At 52.3% G+C, this 26,847-nt stretch overlaps 1 protein-coding gene across 9 annotated transcripts in view; it reads right to left on the bottom strand.

Moving 5' to 3' along the window:
* Positions 1–26,847, bottom strand: part of BRD4 (bromodomain containing 4) — an 85,223-nt gene that overhangs the window by 6,140 nt on the left and 52,236 nt on the right. For 5 of the 9 annotated variants that reach the window (XM_057708227.1, XM_057708229.1, XM_057708224.1 and 2 more), the window contains exons 3-13: positions 23,868–24,005; positions 22,644–22,779; positions 20,797–21,086; positions 19,749–20,111; positions 18,783–18,911; positions 12,829–13,038; positions 11,839–12,038; positions 11,191–11,486; positions 9,985–10,095; positions 882–934; positions 373–751 (exon numbers count right to left, since the gene is read on the bottom strand). In XM_057708227.1, the coding sequence (XP_057564210.1) occupies positions 373–751; positions 882–934; positions 9,985–10,095; positions 11,191–11,486; positions 11,839–12,038; positions 12,829–13,038; positions 18,783–18,911; positions 19,749–20,111; positions 20,797–21,086; positions 22,644–22,779; positions 23,868–24,005 (2,305 nt within the window). Of the gene's footprint in view, positions 1–372; positions 752–851; positions 935–3,383; positions 5,685–9,984; positions 10,096–11,190; positions 11,487–11,838; positions 12,039–12,828; positions 13,039–18,782; positions 18,912–19,748; positions 20,112–20,796; positions 21,087–22,643; positions 22,780–23,867; positions 24,006–26,189; positions 26,262–26,847 lie in introns of those variants that run through there. The other 4 variants (XR_009049136.1, XM_057708228.1, XM_057708230.1 and 1 more) reach the window with 3 other exon arrangements.

The raw sequence follows: 26,847 nt of genomic DNA, 5'->3' as shown, positions 1-26,847 counted from the left end.
GCAAGTCTTTCCTGATTCCCACAGGTATGTCCGCTCTAGGATGAGGGTGTGTGCCCTCCCAAACCCCCATCCCTGACTGGGAGCTACAGAGGGATCACATTTTTTTCCATCTCACACCACAATGCCTGGCCCAGCAGAAGATCTGAATCAGTGTCTTCTGTACCAAAGCACTCTCTCTCTATTCAAGGCCTGTCCTGGGGTCTCCCATGTAATTTTCATCATGGCCCTGAGAAACTGCTGACCTCCCCTTAGAAACAAGACAACTGAGGCTAAGAAGGGTTCTTCAGGTCACCTAGAGTGCCCTGTCACTGTGTTAAGACCAGGGTGGGAAGGGGATCTCCCCACACCTTTGCAGGTGTGGTCGCAGCTCACCTGGAGGAGAGACCACCGAGTGCTGGTTGAGATGAGGCGGAGTGCTGTGCTCAGGAGGCTGGGGCAGGTGAGGGGGCAGCTCGGGCTGCGGCAGGTGCAGGATGGGCTGGGTGAAGTGGCCAATGGGGTCGAAGACACTGCCTGGGAGTTGGGGTTCCAGGACGGGCACCTGGGCAGCGATGAAGGGTGGAGGCGAGGACTTCATCGCAGGGCCTGCCTGCTGTGGCATGGAGGGTGGAGGGGGCGGGGGTGGGGGCTGCTGCTGCTGCTGCTGCTGCTGCGGAGGTGGCGGCGGTGGGGGCTGCTGGGGAGGCGGTGGGGGCTGCTGGGGCACGGGAGCTGGGGCCTGCTGCATCTGCTGATGGTGGTGGTGATGGTGCTGCGGACAGACAGACAGGCTGATGTCAGGCAGGCCAAACCCGCCTGGGTCAGACACAGGGTCCCTCCAGGGCCCACAAAGGCAGGTGGCCACTGCTCACCTGCTTAAGGACACTCTTGAAACCACATACCTTCTTCTGCTCCCTCCCGGGGTGCCCCTTCTTTTTTGACTTCGGAGCCATCTCTGTGGAGGAAAAGAGAAGGTGGTGAGGCTATGGGGGAGAAGACTGGGAGCTGGCCTTGAACGCAGAGCAAGGAGAAAACAGAGGATGAGTTCAGAAGGGCCAGGGACAGCGAGAGCAAGGCTGGGTTCTGTCTGGGATGAGAGTTGGTCACAGAGGAGGGAAAGACATGTAGGGTATCACCTACCCATTTGCCTGCTGCTTTTTCCTAGCGGGGACCATGCCTGAAAAGCTTCCCTGCCAAGCTCCAGACCACCAGCTCCATTAAAGGATGATACCCGAATACACTGGGAACTGAGCTACAAGAGACCTCCTTGCCCAACGTCTCCCCCTATTTGTGGGTCAGAGGCCTCTACAGTGACCTGAGCATCTGCATCCCAACCTGCTTTGCCTTGGAACAACCATGGTGTTTGAAATGATCTCATCCATTTGACAAATTAGCAAAGTGAGGCTCAGAGAAGTTAAGGGACTTGTCCTGGTCACACACCTAAAAAGTAACAACTCAGTGGCCTCCAACTGCATGGCCCTCTGAGGCTTGCTCCTTCCCATCCTCTCAGGAGAAGCAGAGATGTGTGAGTTGAGGTGAGACCACTGATGCCAGCATGGGCCGAGGCCTGGCCACAGAGCCATGAGACAGGTGAGGAGGATGCTGACAAGTGGGAAGTGCTGACAAGCATGAGCACTTTGCGGAGGGAGAGAAGCAAGCCAGCCAGCCAGCCAGCCTCCCTGGACGATCCAGGAGCCAATGCGGGAGGTACTCAATGCCATGGCCAGCACAGGAGGTGGCCACTGGCCAGACTCCCCTTCCTCTCTGGAGACTGACCTCAGAGAAGTCCCTGTGTTGGGATACAGTCAATGTGCTGCAGGGATAAAGCAGTTATGTGTCCTGGTTTCTCAGGAGCCAATGGCTTGTTGCCACCACTGTGTGGATACCCCTGGGGTGTGCCTGTCTCTGTGAGGAGTGTACAAGAGCCAGCATGACTCCTTCTGACCCCACTCTGGAAGCTTATGCTAAGGAACTTCTGCCAGCTGGATGCCCTTTGCCAATCACTGCTTGGGTACAAACCCCACAGAGTGAGAGGAAGCCCAGCCAGTGCTCAAGGGCTAGGAAATGAAGTCGCCAGCCACCAGGTGGAAGGTGGCACCCATGGTGTCTTCCGGATTCCTGTCACTGAGAGGCACCTCATGGCTTTGCCTGACATCCCCTGAGCTCCTTGCCAGGGTGCTGGCTCTTGCTGCTGTTGTTGGAGGACACATGCTTTTGTCCAAAGCGGGGCTAGCTCTGCTGATAGCTGCTTCAAGGAGGATCGTGCTAAGCTTCTGTGAGGAGCATGGCTTTGGTGCAGTGTGCCACCAAAAACGATAAGAAGGGACCTCGTGCCCTGTAAGAGCTCACAATTCCACACAAAAGATAAGACAATAACACAGAACTCAGTAGCTACAGACACATGTCCTCAAACAATTGGCAGTGACTAGGGACACCTGGGACATGGGAACTGCAGGCCCAGCCCCAAACCCAGACACTAGAGGTGCCAGGATACAGGGCTCAGGACTCTTTGGGTCACATATGAAATCTGGTGAGAAGGGCACTCTTGAGGGTCACACATACGAAAGGGAGCAATTTGGGTGATTTGCAGGATCAGGGCATAGGGTGTCCGGCAGCCACGGGATGGAGAAGGAACACTGGACTATAGAGGCTGGAGGCCCAGGACCAAGGGGACCCTATACGCACAGGGATAAAGCACAGCATGCAGAGGCTGCTGAGCCAAGGGAGTGGGAGAAAGAGGTTGGGGCATTCCTCCAGGCTGGGCTCCTTTCCCAGAATGCATTCCAGCAACAGAAACTGTAGCTCGAGGGAGGCTGGGGGAGCTGCTCACACACTGGCATGCCTTTGGAGGGCCTGCGGGAGGAAGGGGGTCGATGGGTAAAGTCTGACCAGGAGAGGACACTGTGTCGTGTGGAGATGGCTGTGCAGGACAGGGGTGGCCCGTTATCTCATGGCTTTGGGGGAAACACTTTTTTCCATCACAAAAGAGGGACAATGGCTCTGAACCCTCGCCATCTCCCTGCAGTCATGAGCAAAGAGGCCTACCCCGGAACTAGTGGGGAGAAAGCTAAAGATCCAGGGAGTGGGTTTCAGCTGCCTTAGCAAGGTCACTGGGAGTATCATCCCAGGGCTCTACAGAAGTGCTGGGCGGGGAAGGCCTAGAGTGGGAGAGAAGGTAGGAGGTGCACAGCAGGCCACCAGGACCAGAGGACTAAAGGGGTCAGCAGTGGGGACCAAGGGGTGCTGGAGCCTGTTTGGGACAGCCACATCTGGCTCACGTGTCCCGAGCCTCATGTCGGAGTTACTGGTAGGAAGACAAGACAGGAAGTGCACAACTTCACAACACACGAGCCCCAAGACACCCCCACACAAAACTCTCTAGAAAGGGTTACATGAAGATGGCCTCAAGTACTGTGTGATCTTTATTCCATGAAAATCTTGAACTCAACACAAATTTCATCTTTACATAGGATGGTAATTGTACAAAGAATTAAAACGTTTTTGTAAAATCTGATTAAAACACTGATTCCTCCCCACTCCCCCACAACTCAAGGGAAGGAGACAGGACAGAAGGTAAGGGCAGAGGTGCAGAGCCCCTCAACTGAACCAACTGCGAGCCTCAGCACCAGCAGACGCCCGGGCCTCCCACCCCTCCTACAGCAACTCTTCAGGCCTGGCAGGCACCTCCCACTGCCCGCACACTGGAGGCTGCTGACAAGGAGTGAGTGGGCTTCTGCTCTCTCTGCTCTGTTCCTGGGGTACCAGGCATAGGTGACAGCTTGAATCTAAAGATCAAGTTCTCTGCCAGATGGAAGCCCCATGGGCAAGGACAGGATCCCTTGGACAGTGACGGTGCAAGGATCACACCAGACAGTTGGCCTGTGGCTACAGCCTGTGTGCACACTAGTGGGAAGGGGTGGGGAGGCACACAGGCCGACACTATTGGGAATCTAGCCTGCCTTTTGTTCCAAGACGGCAGAATCTTCTCAGAAAGACAATGCCAGTGGCTTCCTAACTGTCCTGTGGGAATCTCTGAGCACAAAGCCCCCTGGCCCTAGCTAGGCTGAGCTGTACTGGGAACACATCAGAAACAGGCTGAAGGGCAGCTCAAAATAGTCTGTTTGGCAAATGAGCTCGACTGGAAGCTGACCGGCCTTAGGATCAGGGAGTACGTAAGAACTCCCAAGCATCACTGCAGGGCCCTGGAGGCTCTGGAGAGGCTGTACCCAGGACCTAAGGCCAAGGCCAGTCTGGGGCAGTTAGAGCTGCTTGGGCCCAAGGGCCCAAGGATCTGGGTAGGGGTGCCAGGGTTTCTGCATAGGCAGTGGCCAACCGCACCTCCTCAAGCTTGCTTCCAGCTCCAGGAGAAGGCAGACTCCAAGATACCAGGAGGTGGTTAGGCCTTGAAGAAGTACACACAAACTACACTTAAAACAAAAGCTCTCTGAAAATGCAGATGCTATTCCTTAGGGGACTTTTCACATCAGGCAGTCTTCTGTTGAGATGCTGGATTCATGACCAAAAAAGGGCCGACATTTATTTTTAGAGCAAAAAAAAAAAAAAAAAAAAAAGTCTGTTCAGTGCCTCTCAGAGGGCTTGGATGATGTGGCCACCCTGACCTGGCCCACCCCCAGCAGCTATCATCATTCTAGGGGACTGAAGACTAGGAGAGTACTTGCACGTGCACAGAACAGGGCCCGAAGGCTCTGATGCCCTCACCATCGACTGTCCAGTGCTCTGGGTTTTGAGAGTCCTTTCTTGCCACTAGTCTAGATAACCACCCCAACCAGGGGAAAGGATGATGGGCTAGAGGAGCCAGGCCAGCTGGCTGCAGGCCCACTCCTCCCTAGATGCCCCTCACTAATGGCCTGCCTGGCAGCTCCTGCAGCTTGCTTTTAAGTACCTGGGAAGGGAGGGACGGGGGAGGCAGCCTAGGAGGTACTTTCCCTATGTGACTTTAGGAGAAGAGGCCAAAGAAGTTGGGAAAATGCCCAACAGACAACAGTGGCAATGATGAAAACAGAAAGGAGGACTTCAGGGGGCTGTGAATCAGCTGTGGCTGGTGACAGCCTCTGGCTAATGGAGCCCCAGGGGTCACCAGAGAGAAGGTATGCTGAGGAACAGCCCCCGTGAGCCTTTGGGCCCAGCTGGCCTCACCTCTAAAGCCCTGTTCCTCACGTGGGAAAGCTCTAGATGTTATAATGTTCTTCCTTAGGCTGAATCAGATCTTCCCTGGGCTAATGTCATTGCAAGGTCCAGGAGGGAAGCAGTTAGGATTCAGAGTCCCCAAAACAGAGGAAGGGATGAGGAGAGAACACATATTTGTGACAGCGCCTTGCACACGGAGCAGCACCACATGTATGCGTGTGCAGGGGGGGATTGTCATCACCCTCCGGGAGATGCCACCCACCCAGAGGACCCCAGATGACCAGGGAGGCTGGGCAGGACAGCCAGGCAGTCTTTACACAGGAGGCCCGGGCGGGCAGCCAGGCAGGGAGCCTTCCCGGAGGCGGGACTAGGCGTGAGCTGCTGGACATGACTAATCCACCCCGGGGGACAGGCCCAGGGCTCTGAGGAATTCCATAACTTGATGGAGTCCTGTCCCTTTCACGGAAGAAAATGGACTTAAGCTATAGCTTGCTGGGAAGGAATCTGGAACTGAAGACCGTTTTATTAAGAGTCCGTGTCCAATGATTAGGCAGGACCTACATAGAGGGAGAGAGAAACCAGTGTGAGAGAAATGGTGTGGAATGTACCGTTCAAGTCATAAGAACAGAAGAACCACAGACCAAGCCAGCCTCCTGTGCCCTGCGTGCTGTCAGGGCACGAGAGAATAGCGCCGCAGACTAGGAGTTCCACCCCCTGCTTGGCCAGCTACAGGTGGGCACAGACCCACCTTCCTCTTACAAGGGCCTCAGATCCAGCACACATGGATGTCTCCAGAACCACCTGAGCCTATCTATGCTTCTAGACAGAACTGCTTCCAATAATGAGTTCCATGTGTGCCCAGTGCATGCTGGTGTTTCCTTTACTGGTCTTTGCATCTGAGAGGCTACCCTGCCTATCCTCCTTGCCATCACTTCTGAAGACCAGCCTAGTGTGCCACGCCCACTAGGCACCTACTGATCCTGAGCTTATCCCCCAGGGCCTGCTTTTCTGCACCTTGTCTATCTCAGGGAGGTGATGCTGACCCTTCCTCAGGGCTTGGGTGGAGGTAGGAAAAGACCCTAAGAAAGGAGCTCTGGAGTGGAGGACCTCTAGCTAACAGCCTCACCTTTGCATTCCTATAAACCCCAAGAACCCCCCCCCCAAAAAACCTATAAAAAGAGAAGCCAATTACATACACTGTTAAGGAGGAGAACAAATAAAAAATAAAAACAGGTTGAGGAATAAAGTTGTCCTTTCTTTTTCCCAGGCATTGAATGCAGCTCCCTTGACCGGAGAGAGGGCATGAGCTTCATTCCCACCCATACAGCAGACCAGATGCTTCTGTTAGAGTCACAGATGCAACCAACACTGCACACCCATGGTCCCCAAGTGCGTGTGTGGGAAAAACCCGCCCACCGGCCGGTCTCTCATTCAAGGCACATTCCAGAAGGCTCACCCTCGCCCATGAAGCCCTAGAATCCCTTCCTGTGTGTGTGTGTGTGAGGGGTCACCTGGCAGTGCAGGCAGACTGGCTATAGCTCCGTCCTCCAGATCTCTTCTTACCCCCACCCCGCCAGGGGACTTACCCCTTCCCCAAGAGCAAGCGTCACACCCTTGAAGTGGGCAGCATCAGGCCCCAAGATGGGACTGGAACCGAGTCCTTCCAAGACCCCAGGGGGTTGGAAGCTGAGGCTGGTTGTCTGGGAAAAATGCCCCATGGCCTCTGTCTGCACTTTCCAGCTCAAATCTTTCCAAAACATCAAGCATTCCTTTTCCCCCTGGAGCTATTAAGAAACACCCACATACTCCGATCCTGGGAAAAGGAAACCAAGAGACTAAAATAGCTGAAATGCACTCCCTCTGCAACTAGAAGACCAAAACCAAGTCTAAGAGAATTCTCTGAACTCCTGTCCCTGCCCAGGCCGGGGGTACTCCTGAGAGGGACAAGAACTATGTGTCCACCCCTGCCCATAAAGACCTGTGGGTAGCATTTGGGAAGAGCCAGACAACAGCAATGTGATGGGGTGAAAGCTTAAGATGGCTCGGGCAGTGGGAGCGTGGCACTCATATCACCACCTTCTGTCCCCTAAGCAGATTCAGAGTTTAACCAGAATCAAAGTTCAATGGAAGACCACGACTCAAGTAACAACTAGGTTCAAAAGACGTGGTGGGCCTGGCCAACACTGCTGAATGCTGCTGGACGGGAGGAGGAACACACGCTGGCCTGGACAGAGCTAGGAAACAAACACCCCCTCCGCCCCAGTATGTGGACGCACCACCTCCCTGAAGAGTAGCCTTGACCCAGGGACCAGCCCCACGTCCCTGCAGTTGGCAGCATCCTTGTCTATGGACAGCGGCAAGAGAAGGAGTCCATGTACCACTGCCCTAGCCCCAACTTGATGCCTCTGTTCAGTTTCTCTTGTGATTCATGTCTCGGGGCTGTGTCAGCAGAGCTGACAAACATAGGCCCTTTAGGAATTTCGGTTCTAATCCAAGTGGAAACACACAACATGAAGGGCAAAACAGTTAAGACCCCAGAGACCAAGAGAAATACCGTCAATGTCCGCCCCGCCACTCCCCGCCCCCCACCCCCCAACCAGCAGAACCACCTGTAACTGGTCACAGGACACATTCCGTGGTGCCAGGGCACAAGCTCCCACTTTGGAACCTGTAGCGTCTGAGCTGCAGGGCACAAACCTACACAGTTGGTCCCTCCCAAGAGTAAAAGCTCTCAGCTGGCCCCGGACAGAGCTCTCCAGTGCACACAGAAGGCGAAGGAAAAGTCAGGACCAAAAAGAAAAAAAGAGTGCCTTGCAAAACCCAAGGTGGGGAGGGTGCCTGGGAAGAGGAAGGAGCTGCAGGCAGAAGGAGCCGCCAGGGTTGGACTGCCGGAGCCTGGGAGCTTGCAGGCTGGCGGCTCTGAGACTGTAAATCTTGCCCTCCTTCCCGCCAGGACAGCTGTTCCCAGGACTCTCAGATTACTTCTTGCACAATCTTTCCACTTTCTCTAAAAGGGGGGAAAATGTGAAGAAAAAAAGTCTCGGCAGTAGCAGAGAGCTGCTAGAAATGCCGTCATAGTCACTCCACAGTAGGCGGCAGCAGGCAGGCTGTAGGGCACTCGGAAGCTCAGGAGTCGGGGACAAAGGCCACCGTCACAGATTTGCAATTGGGACATCAGGATGTGATGGTCACGGCCCCCCGAAGGTGCCACAATGGGAGGAGCCAACCCATGCTGTTTTAGCTATCAAGTCCTCTGCCAATTTCAATCTCTGGGGTTCTCTTTGGTTGCTTGGATCCTTAGGAGAAAAGGCTCCGAAACCCCTAATAGGAGCAGCCTGCTAGAAAACGCAGGAGATACAAAACCCCAGAGGCAAAGACAAACCTCAGGCTTGGCTGGCACTGAAAGTGAGAAGTCAGCAGCCACCAGGAATGCTAATTAGGCCCAAGAATATGACCATTCACCCTGCTGAGGGCATCGGGCCAGCTCTGCCTGAGCAAGCATGGGAATGCGGTGCCCCCTGCTGGTCGACAGATTTAAAAAAGCAACGGAAGAGGTGCTGGTTAAGAAGAAAAAAGGGTAAAGGGTGGAGACAGAGGCGGCCAGCAAACCACCCACAGCAGTCTTTGCATACAATAGGAGCTCAATAAATACAGAACATACTTAATGAATTTCATGTCACTGTGGCCCAGTGAAAAAGAGGCAGTCCAGAGCCCTCCTCCCCCCACCTGAGAAACGTTACTGTAAAACGGAAGAGGAATAGTGACAAGTCAAAGCCCAGAGGTCCCCTTGTCCCCAGCTTCTCCGGACAGAGGCAGGCTAAGCCCACAGGAAGACCTATGGACCCACACACCTCAGAGCAGCATCACTCTTTCCAACTGCTATAAATGATCCTCAAACTTCCTTGGCACCACCAGGTCACATTATTTACGTAAACTAAGTGGAGCTTTTCATTTATTTCCAGTTAAAATAAAACATCAGAGATAGAATAGGTACATGAAAGAATATGCCAGGAGTCTTCATTGTCCAAACACATGTTTCCCACCATGGATGTGCACACTGCAGCCTGCCTGGAGGGGCATGCCCAAGGTCCCAGGGACAACCCTGCTCGCCCAGACACAGAAGGCCAGCTCAAAACCTTACAGAACAAGCTATTCACCAGGCGCCTTCCCTAGCCTCTCCTCTGGGCCAGTCTGAGCATAAGCAGGAAAAGCTTATACCTGGAGGAAAGGTCCCCTTCCCCACCACCGGCACAGCTCTCAGCATCTCCACCTGCCCCCACCTCCCATGTCAAAGCTGCTGCTCAGGCGCATCAGGGGATACACGTGCACACCCATGGAGCACAGAGAGAAGGAACTGTTAGAAGTGAAGGACACACATGTCCACGTGTGTGCAGTTAGGAGCAGCCAATGAAGCAGTGAGCACACTCTGGGGAGGTTGGCAGTGCCCTAAGCCCAGGAACAGCAGGGCCAAAAGCAGGCTGCTCCACACCTGCCAAAGCACATCACTCAAAGGGCTGTGCTGCATGCAACTGTGACGCAGGGAAGACTGTGAAGCTGGGCAGGGTCACAATGAGATCAATTCCATTATCTGCCCCCACCCCTTCTTTCCCAAGGCTCTGCAGTGGTCAACACCCTTGGCTACTTGTCTTCCCACCAGCCCAGGTTGGGGGTAGGGTGGGGGCAGGTGCAGGGCTACCCCTCAACCCCCGTTAAGAGGTTAACATGGTGACCACGTAGATGGACAGATGGGAGGGCCCAGCAAATTCTTATGACTGCCATCTCTGATCTGTGGCAGCCTGGACACAGGATGGAACACAGGCAGGAGTGCAACAAGACTCCAAGTTAAAGACCCCTAACCTGTTTCGGAGTCTTCGCTGTCAGAGGAGCTGGACTCGCTGGTGCTCTCCGACTCCGAGGATGAGAAGCCCTTCATCTTGGAGGAGCCAGCAATCACATCAACTTTCTCAGCTGCAATAAAGCAACAGGGACAAAGAGTCAAGCAAGGTCTTGAGTCCCACGGGCCAGAGGGCTGCTAATGGCTGGCTGCAATCCTTCCAGACCCCCGCCAGACCCACATCTCCCAAAAGTAAGCAGCTAGCCTACCATACATGCCAGCCAAAAAACCAGGCTTACATTGGACTTTCAAGGACCCACCAATCTCTCAAAATACTCCTTTGCAGGGTTCATCGAAGATTAAGAGACGAGGGCAGAAGGGAATTCTCTAACACAGGAACTGCTAGGATTATGCTCCCTCAGCTACTTTTCTGGCAGTGGGTAAAGAGGACCCAAAGGAGACATGACAGTCAAAGACAAAACAAGACAAGGAAAAAGCCCCAAGTGATCTCCTGGTACCTCAGTGTGCAGACTGAGGTGTCACTGTGTGGTACCCTGGGTGGAGGAAGGGGCAGGGGTGCCAAGGACTCCAAGAGTCAGTCTGGGCTAGAATGAAGGCTGTGTGCAAAGCCCTGATGTGGATCCTAAGTCCTACCGGCCCTAAGACAAAAGCTGTGAGCCAAGACAAGGCACTGATAACACAAAATAGCTGCTTGGAAGACTTGCAGAGAGAGTGTCACACCAAGCTAGAGAAGAAAGCAGGCAGGCACAGTGCCAATCTAATGACTTTCCTCCTAGCCATGCCCCCCATCCCCAGAGATTCCAAGAGGTAGGCGGGTGGTTTTGGGGGAAGACTCAGAGTCAGGCAGCTAGGGATAAAAGCTGCTTCTGCTCAGAGCAAGGCTTAGGACACTGAGGTGCAGGTGGACTCCAGGTGGCCAGCAGCCAGAGAGGTCAAGAAAGGCACCAACAGCCTAGGGGTTGAGTTTGATGTCACAAACCTTCAGAGGTTTCTATGTTGAGGACACAGATTTTATAAGTGGAAGGAAAAAAAAGCCTGCAGAGGACGAGGGCCGATACTGGAAGGCAAAGTTAACTGAAGGTGCCAACGAGGGCCTCACTAATAGAGGTGCAAGGGTAGCAGCTTGGCCCATCTGCACAGCGCTCTCATCCACGACTGGGAACAGCAGCCTCCACCCCAACCCCCCATCCCAGGGGGCCCAAGGGCACCTTGAGGTTTCCTTTTCTTTCGCAAACAGGAGGTGACATAGCGCTCCAGTTCACGCAGGGTGGATGGCTTCAGGGTCTCGAAGTCAATCTCAATCTCGTCAGGGTTGGAGTTCTTGAGTGAGGGCTCCCTCGACTGAATGATGTGCACCACGCGGCCCAGCTTCTCACCAGGAAGCTTGTTGATGTCCAGGCTAAGCTGCCGCTTCTCTTCATACGACATCGGCTTGCACTTGTCCTCTTCCTCAGACTCGTATGTGGGAGGGGGCTTGCTCTTCATGGGTGCTGGCTCCTTCTTGCTACAAAGGGGTGACCCAGACACCATTAGGAATAGGTTCCTGGGGGAAGGTAAGCACCCATCCCTCCATTTAGGGCTTGGGGAGGCTTCCACACCCCCCACCCGGTAGTCTTCACAGGAAACAGGGGACACTGGCAGTGCCTTCCTAGGAGCATGTGGCCACAGCTGAGACCACAAATGGTGAGCAGGGGGCTGCTGCTGTCTGCCTTGCTGCCCACACCATGCTACCTGGTATCCTCCCTCCCTCAAAAGCCCATTCCAGAGAAAAAAGCAGAGAAGCAGCCTCCCTCCCCACTGTTGGGAGTTCCCATCTGGACTAGGGGCACTGGTGGGGGTAGGGGTGGCCCACAGACCTTGTGTTGCTGTTACTGCTATTATTTTTCTTGGTCTTTTTGGGAGGAAGTTCCTTGGCTTTGCTTTTCTTATTCTCCTCCACTTCCTCTTTCTTTTTGTGCTTTTCTTTTTTCTTTTCCTTTTTGTCTTTCTCCTTTTTCTTTGGTTTGTTCTGCTGGGGCTGCGAAAGGGCTGCAAGCTGCTCGTGCACGGCTTTGAGCTGTGGAGCAGACAAGCAAGACACACACTCTCGTCACCCTGGTCTCTGGCCCTCAGCTCCGTGACCTGCCATCTCCCTAGGTATCCAAAGTGCCCATGCCCACCCAGATCCTGAACTCCCAGGGTGGCCCAGTGTCCTTCTTGTCAAAGGAGCCACTCAAGCCCAATGACCATCCTGGTCCTAGGAAGAGGGTCCCTAAAGAGGCTGGGCAAGAGTGCATAGACAGGGACTTCCCTGGTGGTCCAGTGGTTAAGAATCCATGCTCCCAATGCTGAGGGCTGGGTTCAATCCCTGGTCAGGGAATTAGAGCCTGCACGCTGCAACTAAAAGATCCTGAGTGCCAAAACTAAAGATCCCGCATGCACTAACAAAGATCCCATGTGCTGCAACTAAGACCCAGTGCAGCCTAATTAATTAATTAATTAAAAAAAAACAAAAAAACTGCACAGACACATAGGGGTACTAAAGGCCAGCTTGTAGGAAGAGGAGTATCTAGAAAGCTCCAGAGAGACGGATATGCTGGCTCGGCCTTCTCCTTTCAGATACCAGAAGGATCCAGAAGCCTCACCTCTGCCCAGAGAATGGCCATGTCACACCACTTCCATACCCACAGTGTAAGTTTAAGTATGAACAATATGCACTTGACTTGGCACAAGGGGACCAGCGGGAACTCTGCTCCTGTTGGAACTCAAAGCCAAGGACATCATGTAGAGACCTCTAGTGTGACTGCCCCAGTCCACAGACTGGAAAGGCCAGGGTGGGTTGAAAATGGGGCTGCCTGTTTCCTCACCTGCTCCTGGAGCTCAGCCAGTCGTTGGGCTCGCTCCTCCTCGGAGTCATCAGTGGAGCTGTCACTGTCTGAGGAACTATCGCTGCTGCTGTCACTGGATGAGGGTGGGGCCACAACCTTGGTGGGTGGTGGCACCGCTGGGGAGGACACAGCCACCACAGGCTCCTCGGGCTCATCCGGCATCTTGGCAAAGCGCATCTCAAACACATCCTAGAGGTGAAGGATAGGGGGAAGCCATGCCTGTGAGGTTGCTGGGTGCCCTGGGGGCGCCTGGACTGTGGTCCAGCATCACACTATCCCTGGCTACTGGTGTTGACTGAACGGGAAGCAGAGGGCTGGGTCAATGGCGACCCCCTTGCTATCACTAAGGCGAGGGGCTGGCAAGGCCCCCCTAATAGCTCTTTTCAACACTCCTCTCTCGGATCACACTTTGAGGAGAAAGGTGCTCCCAACATGGCTTGGCACCCACTCTCTAGGAGACACAGCCCAGGTGAAGGACAGGTCACCCACATCACAGGAGACAGCCGGTCCAATGAGGACATCAGTCTGGGGAACCTTGACAGATGGCAGGCCTGGACAGGACCCACAGAAAGAGTGCTCTGAGGCTCCCGTCAGGTTGATGCTCATTCAGTCCCAAGGGAGCCTTCTGGACGGTGGGCTGGGCACCAGGACACAACAGTGAACAGAACAGGAGGCTCTATTTTACGGTTCACATTCCCACAGGGAATGGGTGGGGTCTGCAGTTTTAGAGTTCCAGAGGGCACAAATGCCCCAAGGTGGGAATGTGCCAGGTAAAGAGCCCACAGCCAGTGAGGAGATCAAGTCCTCGCTGCAGTGGGCACATAACTGAGCAGCGACATGCCACTGCCTGGGGCATCTCCAGTGTACATCAGAAATGTGAGAAAGGTAAAGAGATATGGGGGTGCTGAGAATAGACTAAGGGAGAGAGCCAGCCTTGTGAGATGTAAGCACCGTAAGCAGAGACCCTGGGATGGGATGACTGAGCATAGGATCCCACCCCAGGAAAACCATGAGACATTCCAACTCTGAGATTCAGAAATCTGATGGAACAACTGCATGAGTCATAGAACCCATGGGGCAACAACCCTTCCTGGGAACCTGGGGGTTCAGCTGCGTGCTGCTCTGCCAGCCAGCTGGCAGGTCCTCCCTATCCCAAGGGCTCCATCATCAAAAATCCAGTGACGACTCAGGACTGATAGTGGCGGAAGGAACAGGGCTGATTTCCCAGCAGGATTTTGAGACCTGCTTTAAGCCTGGAATAAGTCAGTTAACACAGCAACTCACACAATGGAAGCAGGAGGGCTCTTCGTCGAGTGTCTGAGAGAGCAGCATGGCCCAGAAGGGCCGTGGGCTGCTATTTCAAACTGGTGTGTATTTGACAAGAGTCTGCCCTAGAAGACTCCTAATGTCTCTGGAAACAGCTTCAGGTTTCCCTGCTCCCCAGGCAACTGAGAAAGAGCAACCAGGCAGCAGGGCAGGCATTCCACACAATTGTGGTACTGTCCCCTCCCCTCCAGACTACTCAGTTTGGACTCCTCCAAGGCAGGGTCTCCTCTCAACAAGGAGAGCATAACTGAACTCTGCCCGCCTGAACTCTGCTTTCTGAGTGGTGCTGAGTTTAAGTACTATAAGGGCAATAACTTTCTAATTTATTCAGAAATAAACCCTGGAGCATGTCCAAGGGCAACAGAGAAGACAAACAGGAGAGAGGACCAGATATCATCATCATCACTCAGGCTGCCAGGGAGAGGTGTGCTTCACACCAGGTGAGCAAGACCCTCTCTGCCCACAGTGCCCTCTGTGTGGACAGGCTCAGGTCCATGACTGACCCACACAGGCACCTGGAACAGCCAGGCCTGCTCTTAGAGAAATGTGTCTAAGAAAGTGGCAGGGTATCAGGACCACAAGAAGGGAGAAGGGCGGCAAGCAGGGCCAAGCACTTGGTGCTGCTGGAAGGTGATACTAAACCAAGTGATAGCTATCTCGTGCCACTTGTATGTGAACCTAGCCCCCTGTGCCAGCTGCCAGACAGCTCTACCCTTACCACAAGGGCATCCCTGTTCCTGTCCCTCAGGCTGTGACTGCTGCAGAAATGGGGGTGGCACCTGCCCTAAGAGCTCCTTCACTCCCTGGCTGCTCCTGGCCCCTGCCCTCCCAAGGCCCCAAGACCAAACAGCAAGGAGCATGAGACAAAAGTCAGGCGGGCTGCCAGCCTCCTGGCCATGCCCAGCTGAATGACCCATCATTCTCCCACCTGCTCCAGACCCAGTGGGGGACATCCTGGGAAATATACTCAAGCCTGTGTGCCTGTGAGCTAAGGGCTGCTGCAGAAAACCTTCCCAAGTGACTAGGACAAACTTGCATCTGCTCTGTGCTCCCTGCAAAGGGGACGAATACAAATAGTTGTAAAGTGCCCCAAGTGCTAAGGTAGAAACAGCAAGGGGTGGCAAAGAGCCTGTAGGGAACCTGAGACCTAAGAATGAGAAGAGGACAATACCACCCAGGAGGATGGTACAAAAGAAAGGTTAAAGAGGCGTGGGGGCAGACAAGAGGATGGTAAAACCCAGTGAGATGCACCTAGGGCAAGTGTCTCATGAGGGAGGACAGCGACAGGAAAGAGCAGTGAATACCAACAACCAGCATCCACCAGAGAAGCAGTGGCTCAGACCTTCTGCACCAGGGCTGGCAGTGTATTGAGGTGAACCCATCTACTCTACTTGGCGTGACATTACCTCCACCCCACTCCAAAAACCCAGGCCACGTCACATTTCTTGACATCAGAAAAGAACACTGGTTTCAGACAGCAAGTTTCTCCTCTCACTAGAATGTTGAGCAAGGCCATTTACTCTGGGCTATATCAGATTCATGGAGGAAGCTCCCCCACCCCTTTAGTGAAACAGAAATGTTCAGGTGCTGGGAGGTTTCAGGCAAACCAGCCTGCTGCTGAGCACAGCTGGAGACCCAAGGGGAAAGTGTTGCCCAGATGGAGCCTCTTTGGCCATACCTGGATATTGATGTGAGGCTTAGCCATACCTGGGCATACCCAGGGCACAGAGGCCGGGGGCATGGAGGTGGCGAATAGAATGCAGGCCGTGGAAGCCCACTAGGTCCCAAGTGCTGGGGATGCGGCCGTGAGTGGACACTCAGGTACACACACACACACACACACACATTCTCCCTCTCTCTTATACATGTCTCAAAAGCTTCCTACCTCTGGCATCTAATGCAGAATCTCAACACACTTTCTCAGTTTAATTTTTTTGCTTGCTGTAAAAACAACTGTGTACTACCGTGAATTTGCACTTTCTCTCAAAATAAAACTCTGGTAATACACATACGTAAAAACTTCCTAAATCACTCCTCACTTCACAATAGAACAGAAAGTAGAGGACAGTACCACCAGCAGCTCTGCATCCACCGGCTAGGCTAGCAGTCCTCAGCTCAAGCCACCTTCAAGTTCCCAAGGAAACTCTGAGCCCAGGAGCTCCTGGCTATCTTTGTGACCATAGCTGCCAGATGGTGGGATGTGGGCTTTCTAAAGGCCAGAATTTAGAGGCTGGAAGAGGAATAGAAAGTGGATCCTTTCCCATAAAACTTTCTGGGTAAAACCCAGTCCTTGAGCACAGCCTAATTAAGAGATAGTAGGTCCCAACACCTCTTACGGAGGCAAACAAGGGCTGGGATTTTGTTACTCCTCCTCCCCAGTGGGCAATCTAGCCACCTAAACCATGCTGATCTTAGAAAGCTTCAAAAGAAAGAGGAAAACAAAGCTCAAAATGCTGCAAAACACAGGAACTGCCTTCTAGAGAAGCCCACACAGGAGGCCTGTCACATCCACTGGCCTGAAGCAGACATCCCCACCCGCCTTCTGGTGTGTTATTTTCAACAGCATGGAGACCCACCCTGCAGGGGGCAAAACAAGCTGGGGGCAGAGGCAGCCCTGTGCTGAGCAGCCCACTGGGCACTGCCCTCTGTTCCCATCTGAAGTGGACCCTTCCTCGAGGGCAAGGATCTTGTCCCATCCAGCCTGGTATCTGGAGTCAATGTTTAGAAAAGAGGCTGCTGTGTGGCAAACATCTCAGTGCCCTTGCTTGCTATGAGTAAATTCCATGTCTGGGCATGCTCATGCCACTCCCAGAAGCAGAAAAATGCAAAACAAACAAATAAAAACCCCCTTAAAATAGGCACAAAAATTAGGAAGACCAAGAACTAGAATAGATCAGAGAATATCTTCTTTCTAAATAAAGTTGCTCCAAATAGTGATCTTTGGTGCTGGCAGAGAATTTGTTTTGGTTTAGCTGTTTGTATGAGGGCAAATAAAGGGCATGGGTATTACTCTGGGCAAAAGCTACCCATGTCCTCAGTGGGGAGAGGGAGAGACAGAACAGGCAGGGAGGGAGGGACACAGAGAGAGAGAGAAAGAGAGAGAGAGGCACAGAGAGAGAGAGACACACACACACACGTGCGCGGCACCACTGACACCTGGTGGCTAAGTATGAGAAATGCAGCAACACTATAAAGCCTAATCGGCTTCAAAGATGGGAAATACAGAAGTAAATAGTGAAAAAGGCAGCTTTGTAAAGAAAGCAGACAACACAGCACCAAACTGAAGACAGTCCCCCTTTCAAAAACAGAAAACACGATGAAACAAAAAACCTCAGAAAAAATAAAACTAATAAACAGCCAGTAGAAATAAAAACCTTCAAGTCTGACTGTGTAACTAACAATAGCCAGGTCCATGCTGGTAGGGGTTTTTTTGTTTTTGTTTTTTTTTTAAAACACCTGGAGTTTCAGGACACCAAAGGCTGACCCAGAGGGGCCCAAGTGAAAGAACAAAGTAGACCACACCTTGGCTCCAACATGATGACATAGGAGACACTATGCTGGTGAGTGTGGAACAATGTGTGGAGCTAACAGCTGGGAGGCAGGCAGGTAAACGGCTCAGGCGACCTCTAATAGACACCGACCCACAAGTCACCAAAGGCCTCACTTTTGGAAGCATTTCACAGATGGCTGAGAAAGCCTGGTGTGAGAAAGCATGACCCAGACACCAGGAGAGCGCCTGACACAGGATATGCAGACTAGACCTGGACCTTGTGACAGCAGGTGGCCCAGCCCACAGCCTGCTCTGACCCTGAAAGCAGAAGTACAATCTGAGGCCTTGGGGAGAAGACACTGGGAATTTTTATTATGTGTAATTTCAAATAATAATAATAAGTAATAATAAACCAGATTATTAACAGTACTAAATGTTGACATTTGGGTATGTGCTTTTCTTTTCTTTTTTTTAAATAAAGAAAAGTAGAGTAGAGTTAGTTTACACATTTATGCTGTGATCTGCCCCTCCCTTCCACCCATGTGTGCACCCCACAGCGTATATCACCCAGAATCAACTTGAAGGGGCCACAAATCCCACCCATTAGGGCATCATGGCCGCACAGAACATCTAGAAGCAGCTGCCCTGCAGCTGGAAGGTAAACAAAGGCTTTCAAGGCTCTGGTGAAGAAATGCCCCCAGTTAGGCAGTTACCTCAGTTCACAACTGTGACAAAGTGTCTACCTGGCAACAGGGTCCCTCGCCGACTTGAGACAGGTCTGTTTTGGAGAAGAGGTTGGGCCATGCACAGGACGCGCACTCTTCCGGCCAAGGGGAAGCGAATGCAGGGGGGTGGGGGGTGGGGGGCTTTCAGTGGAACACCCCAAAACCCAAAATGCCCAAGACCAAACCCAACCACCCTGCTTTAATTTATAAAGAAATAATCTCAATATAAAATGTACATGTTTTCTTGACTTTAGTTCACTCTTCCAAAGCAACGTGGCATTATACCAAAGCAAGTGACAAAATCTGCCAAGACCCATAGAGGCCTGGCCCACCCAGGACCCCAGCCTGCTCTGCTGCAGGATGCCACACCTGAGGCTCCCCCAGAGCCTCACCTGGAGCTTGCGGGCCATGGCCACCACCTCATGGTCAGGAGGGTTGTACTTGTAGCAGTTGGAGAACATCAATCGGACATCAGCACCAAATTCCTGAGCATCACGGTACTCACGGGCCTCCAGTTTAGACTGGAAAGACAGGATGGGTCCTGGTTAGCCACGGCACCTCCTGCTCCAGTGGGGAGGCAGCAGCAAGGAGGGCTGCCTGTAGGAGCAAGTCAACTTCTCAAAGGCTCTGGGTTTAACCCAGACCCTAGTGGGGAGAGGTTATCACTCCAGTTCTCAGCATCAGGTGAACAAGGAGATACTCCAACAGCAAGTCTCAGGGCCGGGAACTGCCCTTCTAGCATCCAAACCGAGCCACTGTGCCTGGATGCAGAGCTTAAGTCAGAACTGTAATGGGAGGGCTGGGCCTCATTCTGACCTGGCCTGTACTTGCCCTGGTGACAGGACACTGGTCAAAAAAGGAACACAGCAATGTCCCCTGCTCTGCCCATCCCATGTTTGGGCAGGCTTACTCCATACTCAGAAGGAGAAAAATGCCAAAAGGCTTAAAATAAACAAAACCAAAAAGGCCTCAAAATACGACAGTGAAAACGCCAACACTTGTGGGCCTCTTACGAAGAGACATCAAGGCCCTCTCCATGACACAGAGCCTGGCAAAATCACCACTCCTCAAACTCTCCTGGAACACCCACTGTGTGAAGGTGTATGGGCAGTGGGCCTCAAGGCCACAGAGGGTTCATCCTCAGATGAGGGAGGGGCCGCATTGCTGTCTACGATCAAAATAACCATATGATTTCAGAGGATGTTCCCATAATCCCCAGCAGGGGGCACTGGGCTTCTTTGAGCTACTGAGAAGAGTCTCCAGCTACTGAGACTGGGCCCTCCTCTTAGGCCTCAGAGGTGCTGGCCTTCCTCGTCATAGGGAGCCCCTTCCCCAGCTCCAGGGGCACATCCACTAACCTTGATTGTGCTCATGTCCATGGGGTGCTTGATGATGTCACAGTAGTCATGCAGGCCCAGCGCCTCCACATCCACGGGCTTGTAGAAGGGCCAGGCATAAGCCGCATGCTTCTTGGCGAACATCTCCTTGAGGATGCCACTACAGCACTTGAGCTGCTCCGAGACTTTGCTGCTCTTGTCTGGTGCTGGATGCTGCTGCGAGTCGGGCACGTCCTTCTTCGGGGGCTTAACAGGCCGGCTGCTCTCCCGCCGGGGGCCCAGCTTGGTGGTCTTGGGCTCCGGGGGCAGTGAGGGTGGCTCGTGAATGGGGTCGATAGTGGTGGGGGTGGTGGTGTCCGCTTTCCTCTTAACCCCCTTCTTTGTCTGCCGAGAGCACAGGCGTGATAGGCACGGTCAGAGGCGGCGGCTGGCACAGCGGGCCCTCAGGGTCACTCCTGAAGCCAGGTCCTTTCTAGGGTCTCAACACTCACAGGGAACAGGGCCCAAAGGTAATTCCACAGGTGAAGGACTGAAGACAGGGAAACCCTGTCTCACCACTCTGTTCTGCAGCTGGGACAGGACCCTGCCAGTGGCAGGAGAAAGCACACAACTGAATGTGGGATCTGCTCGCCAGAAGCCAAAGAGACTCCTGAAAGCAGTTTCCTACATGCCAGGGACCTCTCCCAGAGCCAACCCGTCACTTTGGTCACCCATGGGAGGCACATTTCAGACACTATTTAGACAGCATCTGCAAATATGCAGTCTAAATTAGAAATGGGAAAGGGGGGCAGCAACCCCCTGAGAGGTGTTACTCCATCACGGGATCTTTGGGTCAGCAGGGCAGCAACTTTTAGACTGTGCTGATTTAAACACAGCTTGATAGCCTCTCCCCCATCCTCCAAAATACCCACAAGTGCCCCAGGAGCCAGAAGCATTGGCAAGCAGGGGTGACTGTCTCCTGTAAGCCTCACTGCAGTGGAGTAGAAGGGGAGGCAGGGGTCATCTAAGCTAAGGTGGCAGGAGCCAGCCAGTGGCCAAGCTCAGCCACACACACGCAAAGGACGCTCACCTTCACAGGCTGTGGGGTAGCCGCGATGATGGGCGGGTGGCTCTGCACAGGCTGGGGGGCTGGCACGGGTGGGGGCAGTGGCTGGGGGGGCACCGGCGGGGGTGTCTGCAGTGGCTGGGGAGGCACCACTGTCATGACAGGGGTCTGGACGATGAGGTCTGGGGTGACAGCGGGGAAGGGGTGAGGTGTGGCCTGCACGGGTGGAGGATTCTGCTGAGGGGTCTGGGTCTGCGGAGGAGTCGATGCTTGCGTTGTGTTTGGTACCGTAGAGACGCCAGGTTTTGCTGTCCCTACCAATCATAAAAGGGACAGGTGGTTAGATGCCATGCCTGCATGCTGGCTGACCTTGTGGGGACACTGCCACACGTGGCAAGCACACAGCGGCGTGGGCATGGCACACAGTGTCACTATTTGTCTTAGAGACAGAACAGCCTGAACACCCTGAACCTCAGCCAAATCTGTCCACCTGTCCCAGGGGGCTCCGAGAGCAGTGGCACACCACATTCCACACTTCCTGGGGTGTCCTGGCTCCAAGTCCTGACTTAGGGACTCAAGCACAAAGACCCCTTCATGAGCATGAAGGCTTGAGCCAAAGGAACAGGAAACACATGCTGAGAGTCAGCACTCGGACAGTGATAGCAAAAAAAAAAAAAAAAAACACCAAAAAAAACAAACAAAAAACTCCTTGGCACTTTCAGGCAGAGCTGTCCTCATTCCCAGAAATGCTGCCTTCTGAGTAAGCATTTCTGGCACGGGGCCAGAATCGGCAGCACTGGCCAAGGTTTCTGTTAACTGGCAACCCCCACCTCTCTGAATCACAGGGGGAGGCTGGACGGCTGCTGCCCTTCATGACCGGCTCAGACTGCCTCCCTGTAAGTTGTATGCGTGAGCCGAAACACACAAGGCCCTACCCATGTGAAGACCAAACCTCTTGTCCCAGGCAGGGAGGATGGGGCTCCTTGGTTGTAAGCATATTGGACATCTCTGGATAGGTTCCATGGTTAAGGGGTAAACCTCAGGACCAGCTCTCCTCGGCTACCCCTCAGAACTGCAGGGGATCTAGCCAACCCCCTTTGCTCCCATGAAGCCACCAATTCCATGCAGGATAGGAAGTCAGGTGAAAGCTTGCTCCTTAAGAGAAGCAAACAACTCACAGCCTAGGCTACCTTGCAAGCATCATCTTTCTGCAGCACGGAGCTACAGACAGCAAAAGGCAGAAGGCAGCTGTTAAAACTTTTCCTAGACAGAAACATTTCATGAGTAGGTTACTCTCCATCAGCTGGCCTTTGGAATCCTGTGTCAGGCTGGGGGACAGGGGTAGGTTCTAAGATAGACAAAGAGGGCTTGACTTCAGAAGACTATCAAATAGCAGGCATGGCTCTGACACAAATGTATTAATAAGATAATTCAAATAACAAACCTTAAGGCTTTAGGATTGGAATATCAGTTAAAACTGCCCTTGATCAGGTTTATTTCTTCTATCTAAAATGAAAAACAAAGACTATCTATTGCACTGGTGGGATGAAGAATTCAAATTTTAAAATGCTTTGAAAAAGTTACTTTCTTTTTAACTCAAGTACATCAAAAAAGACAAGGCCCAATGTCTTCTACCTTGCTGGAGGGTCACATGGTCACATGACCTTCTGGGCTGGTTCCCGTGATGAACCTGGCCTCACCAGATCCAAACAGCAACAAGGTAGGCAATATATAACATAACTGTCTTCCCACCACTCCTAGTCTCCCAATGAAACTGGAGAAGGCTGGCAAAGACTAGGAAGAAATAAAGCCAATTTCCTTGTTATTTCAGTGTGAAGCTAACATTGCTGGGGACACCAAAGGTACCCTACCTGTTTCTTTCCTCCCACGTCCTCTTCCTTTTGCCTGGACTATCATGATCTCAGTTTCTTCCGTGGGCAGTTCGTTGATTTTTTGCAAGAAGAGCTTCTCCAGAGCTTCTGCCATTAAGACTATGTCATCTCCAGGCTAAAAGAGGAGACAAGTGGGATGAGGGTTGGAAAGCCCTCCTCACCTTGCCAGACCAAACAAGAGCTCCCCACCCTATGCCCCAAAGCGTGGAGCACCGTATTCAGGGTCCTTCCCCAATCTGAACCCCAAAGGGCCACAACACAGCTATACTACTTGGCATCATGGAGGCTTCAGATGCCTGCAGGTCTGCTGCCTCTCTAGTCTTTTAACCTCTGGCCTGAGAAACCATCCTAATGCCTTAAGTATCTATCAAGCACAGCCAATCGCATACAGGGGCTCTCCCTTGCATTAGCGCTTCCTTTGACACAATGCAACGTCATTAGAATTACCTGAATTACATAGGATTTCTTGTTATAGATACATGAGCAGCTCACTGGGGCTCGGGGAAATGCCCATTTTGCACTGCCTTATGGGTCCCCACTCTGCCACATGCTGTTCCCACTCAGCTCTAAACAGAGAACCTTACCTGCGCACGTTTCCCTTAAACCTAGTGGTGAGAGCTGAGACTTCAAGCCAATGACCCAGCTTTATGTCATAGTTGAGCTGAATGGTTTGGCTACTGGGTTAAGAAGTGACCTTTAGGTTTACATGTAAGACCCTACAAGGGGACACTTGATTCTACGGCCATTAGCTGTCAATGATCATGTCCACAGTTCCAGATGCGGCAGGCCCCATTGTACCCTCTCTCACACTTAGGTTTCTGTTTGAGCATACCTCTGCACAACTACATTTTGGTAGCCTCCTTCCTGACAATTTGCGTCATCCAAACAGACTTTCTGATGAGTCGTCACTGCCCTTTTCACACCTTCTCTACTAGACATGCTCAAGAATCAAAGTCTTGAAGGCATCAGAAGTACTTGCTTGCAGTTAATAAGAACAGCTTGGAAATATGACCAAAATGTTTTTGGTCTCATAAGAAACACCCAGTCACAGGCAAAACCAGCAGTCCCATTTACCTCTGCCACCAACAGTCTCTTCTTGCCAGAGTCCACTCCCACCTGCACCCAATACTCCTGCCCACTGGGTTCCAGACATGCCCACCTCCTCCTTTACCTTCTCCTTCTCCAGGAGCCCCCACATCTCACCTTGTTGTAGATGTAACAATTTGTAAACATAGTGTTGAAGTCCTGGATACATTCCTGAGCATTCCAGTAATAGTTGTTTTCCAAGCGCTTCTTTATTGTTCCCATATCCATAGGTGTTTTAATGATCTTATAGTAATCCTGGAGAGCAGAGAGAGCAAGAGCCCAGTGTCACATCCACAGCCATGCAGTACTCACAGATGGGCCTGCAGATCTCACTCCAGGTCACTCTACAGACATGCAGACCTAAGCTCTTCCATGGCATCAGTGAGCCATCTCATGGGGGACCCCAAGATAAAAGTGGATTGGGGAAGGATTACTAAAAGCTGGGTGGCAATTTAGAGAAAAAACATGCAAGTTTGCCAACGGTCCTGTCTGGGAACAGGTTATCTTTACTGAGATCTATGTTTTCCTCTATATATATTTTTTTGAATGTTAAAATATCCTTTCATTTTCAGTAAGTAATGGGGAAAGCATACAACCTACAACCTTTAAAAAAAGTGGTTCTTGTCTGGTAAAATAATGCATGGTAATTTCTACTTTCTCCCCACCATTTGAAATTTTCCACATCCATAAAATGCAAAATCCTGCAGAACCAGCATTCAAGCCCACCCATAACAACTGGATCCCTTGCTTCCTGTAACACTGAAGAACCAAGGAGCAAAAACCTCTACCCTCAGTTCAAGCTCATCGCACTTCCATTTCTTTTACTTGCACACAGTCTACCACTAAGGCTCCACTAATATCTCGATACAGTTCAACAACTAACCAGGTTAAGTGCCAGATGAGGAATCAAATGGACAGCCCTCACAATCCTTAGTAAAAAACAAAAAACACCACGTGCACACACACACAGACGCACTCCTCAAACCTTCGGATCTTACTCTGCAAGTGCTAAACAGAAGAAGCCAGACGGCACGTGTAGATGTCCTAAAGCCCTTCAAAACAAACTCTCTTCTATCATCATAGCTTTTTCTAAATTAAACCTATTCTAAAACCAAATGCTTATTTTTAAAAACCACAGGAGGAATTTGGGGACAGATGAGGCAGTGCCTGGGTTTCTAGGTGGAATGAGCACAGAGGGCCAGGCAAGGAAGGAGACCTGCACACAACCAGCCAGCTCCATCGAGAACCATATTCTCCAAGGCTCAGGTGAAGTATCAGAACCAAGTCCAAGGGGGAATCTGACATCAGAGGGGCAGGCCTACACTTTAGTAAGTACTGAGGTCCTGCCCAGGAAGAGTGGTGGACAGTACTGAAAACGTATGCAAGGGGTGTGAGGTTCTGAGTTGCTCTGACACCCATGAGAAAGGAACAGAATCCACTGGCATACACACAAGGGCTGGCGAAGATCACAACCCTGACCCAACAAGGGCGGCAGGCACAGGCCTAGGTGCTCTGGCCAGGAGGCCTCAAGAGGAGACTGAACCACACTTTCTACATTACATTTGCTCTGACCACCTTTCTCAAGAGAACCAAGTCCAAATATATCTGCCCCAGGGGAAATTTAGAGTTTATTCCATGGCCAAAGGTCTCTTAGGATAGTGTCAGGTGCTCGAACTGGCCTTGGTGTGTCAAAACTAGTTCAAGGCCCAAAAGGACAGTGGTTGAGGACAGAGGAGGAAGGAGGAGATAAGATGATGACAAAAGGGTGGGGGCGGGAGGACTGAAAGGGAGATGGGTTTGGGGAAATGACCATCCAATTGTACAAGTGTACTGAATGAAAGAAGCAGGTATTCTAGTAAGAAGTCCAGTAGGGAGCAGGGCACAAAACACAGGTAAAGATCTGGAAGGCATCAGAAAACAGAAAAAGAATGAACCCTTTTTTGAGGTGGCCCTATTAACATTTCCTGGAGAAGGGGGTGTCCCTGAAAAACTGGGCTTTAGTATGACATTGTTCCCAGCCAAACAGCCCTGTCCCACCCCTCTGGGTTATTAGCCCCTAGCTCTCACACCCATCTGAAGATACTGGATCAGTGTCACATCCACTGGCCTCTTCTTCCTATGTCAGAGCTGCTGAGGGTGACATCTAGTTACACTGTGGCCCCGGGGGAGCCCTGGCCTCCACTTCAGAGAATGACCTCAAATTCCTAATCCCCTTGGCCTAACAGACCACCCACCTGTCGGTCCCGCTGGCTGGGATTCTGCCTTCTCAGAATCTCAGGTCCCCCAGGCCCTCTTTCTCCTCAGTCTTCCCCCTCTCAGCTCCCCTTGCCTCTGCACCCTCTGTATTTTCCTATTACAGATCAACCCCTCCTCCATCTGGCCCTGCCACACTTTCCCCTCAAAGCCAAATTTCTTGAAATGATGGCTTCACATCCTCACCTTCTTATTCACACCGTCGCGAATCTGGTTTCTACTTCTGCGTCACATCTTCCTAAGGTCACCAATGCCCTCCTAAAGGCCAACAGGAGGGTCAGGTCGGAATCCTCATCTTTTTGACCTCCCTGTAGTCTTTGACGCGGAAACTTGGGGGGCTGCGCTCTGCTGGTGATTCTCCTGGCCTCCCACCTCCCTCCCGTGCTATAAAAACCACGGGCCCCCCTTGGCTTCCAACCCCCAGCTCCTTCTCTCCCCCTTCTTTGCATTTGCTCTGGGAAGGTCACCTTACCTGTGGACCCTGCACAGCCCAGCTAGAAACTGGTACAGCAAGCTCTCCCAAGAGCCTCCCTCCAGTGACAGGCTCTCTGCCTCTACTTGATTGTGGTCAATGATAAGAGTGGCCTCTTAAGCCCAGATTTGACAAGGACCCTTCTTCTGCTATCACTCCCTTTCCTGCATCGGCTTGTGACCCAGAACTGCAGCCCCCCACCCCCACCCCTGACTCATTCCCTGAGTACATATGATGGATATTCAATGGGTAGACAGTATTGGACAACTGTTACAGACACAGCAACTTTCAAGCAAGGAAGGTCACATTGGTGTGTCCCTCCTTGAAATTGGACGCCTGGCAGAGGCTGAGGATCCTATACTCGTGCAGCTC

Source organism: Hippopotamus amphibius, chromosome 15 (genome assembly GCF_030028045.1).
Source record: "Hippopotamus amphibius kiboko isolate mHipAmp2 chromosome 15, mHipAmp2.hap2, whole genome shotgun sequence".
Lineage (NCBI taxonomy): Eukaryota > Metazoa > Chordata > Mammalia > Artiodactyla > Hippopotamidae > Hippopotamus > Hippopotamus amphibius.
Note: the sequence above shows the minus strand (reverse complement) of the source record. Positions and strands in the feature narration are given on the sequence as shown.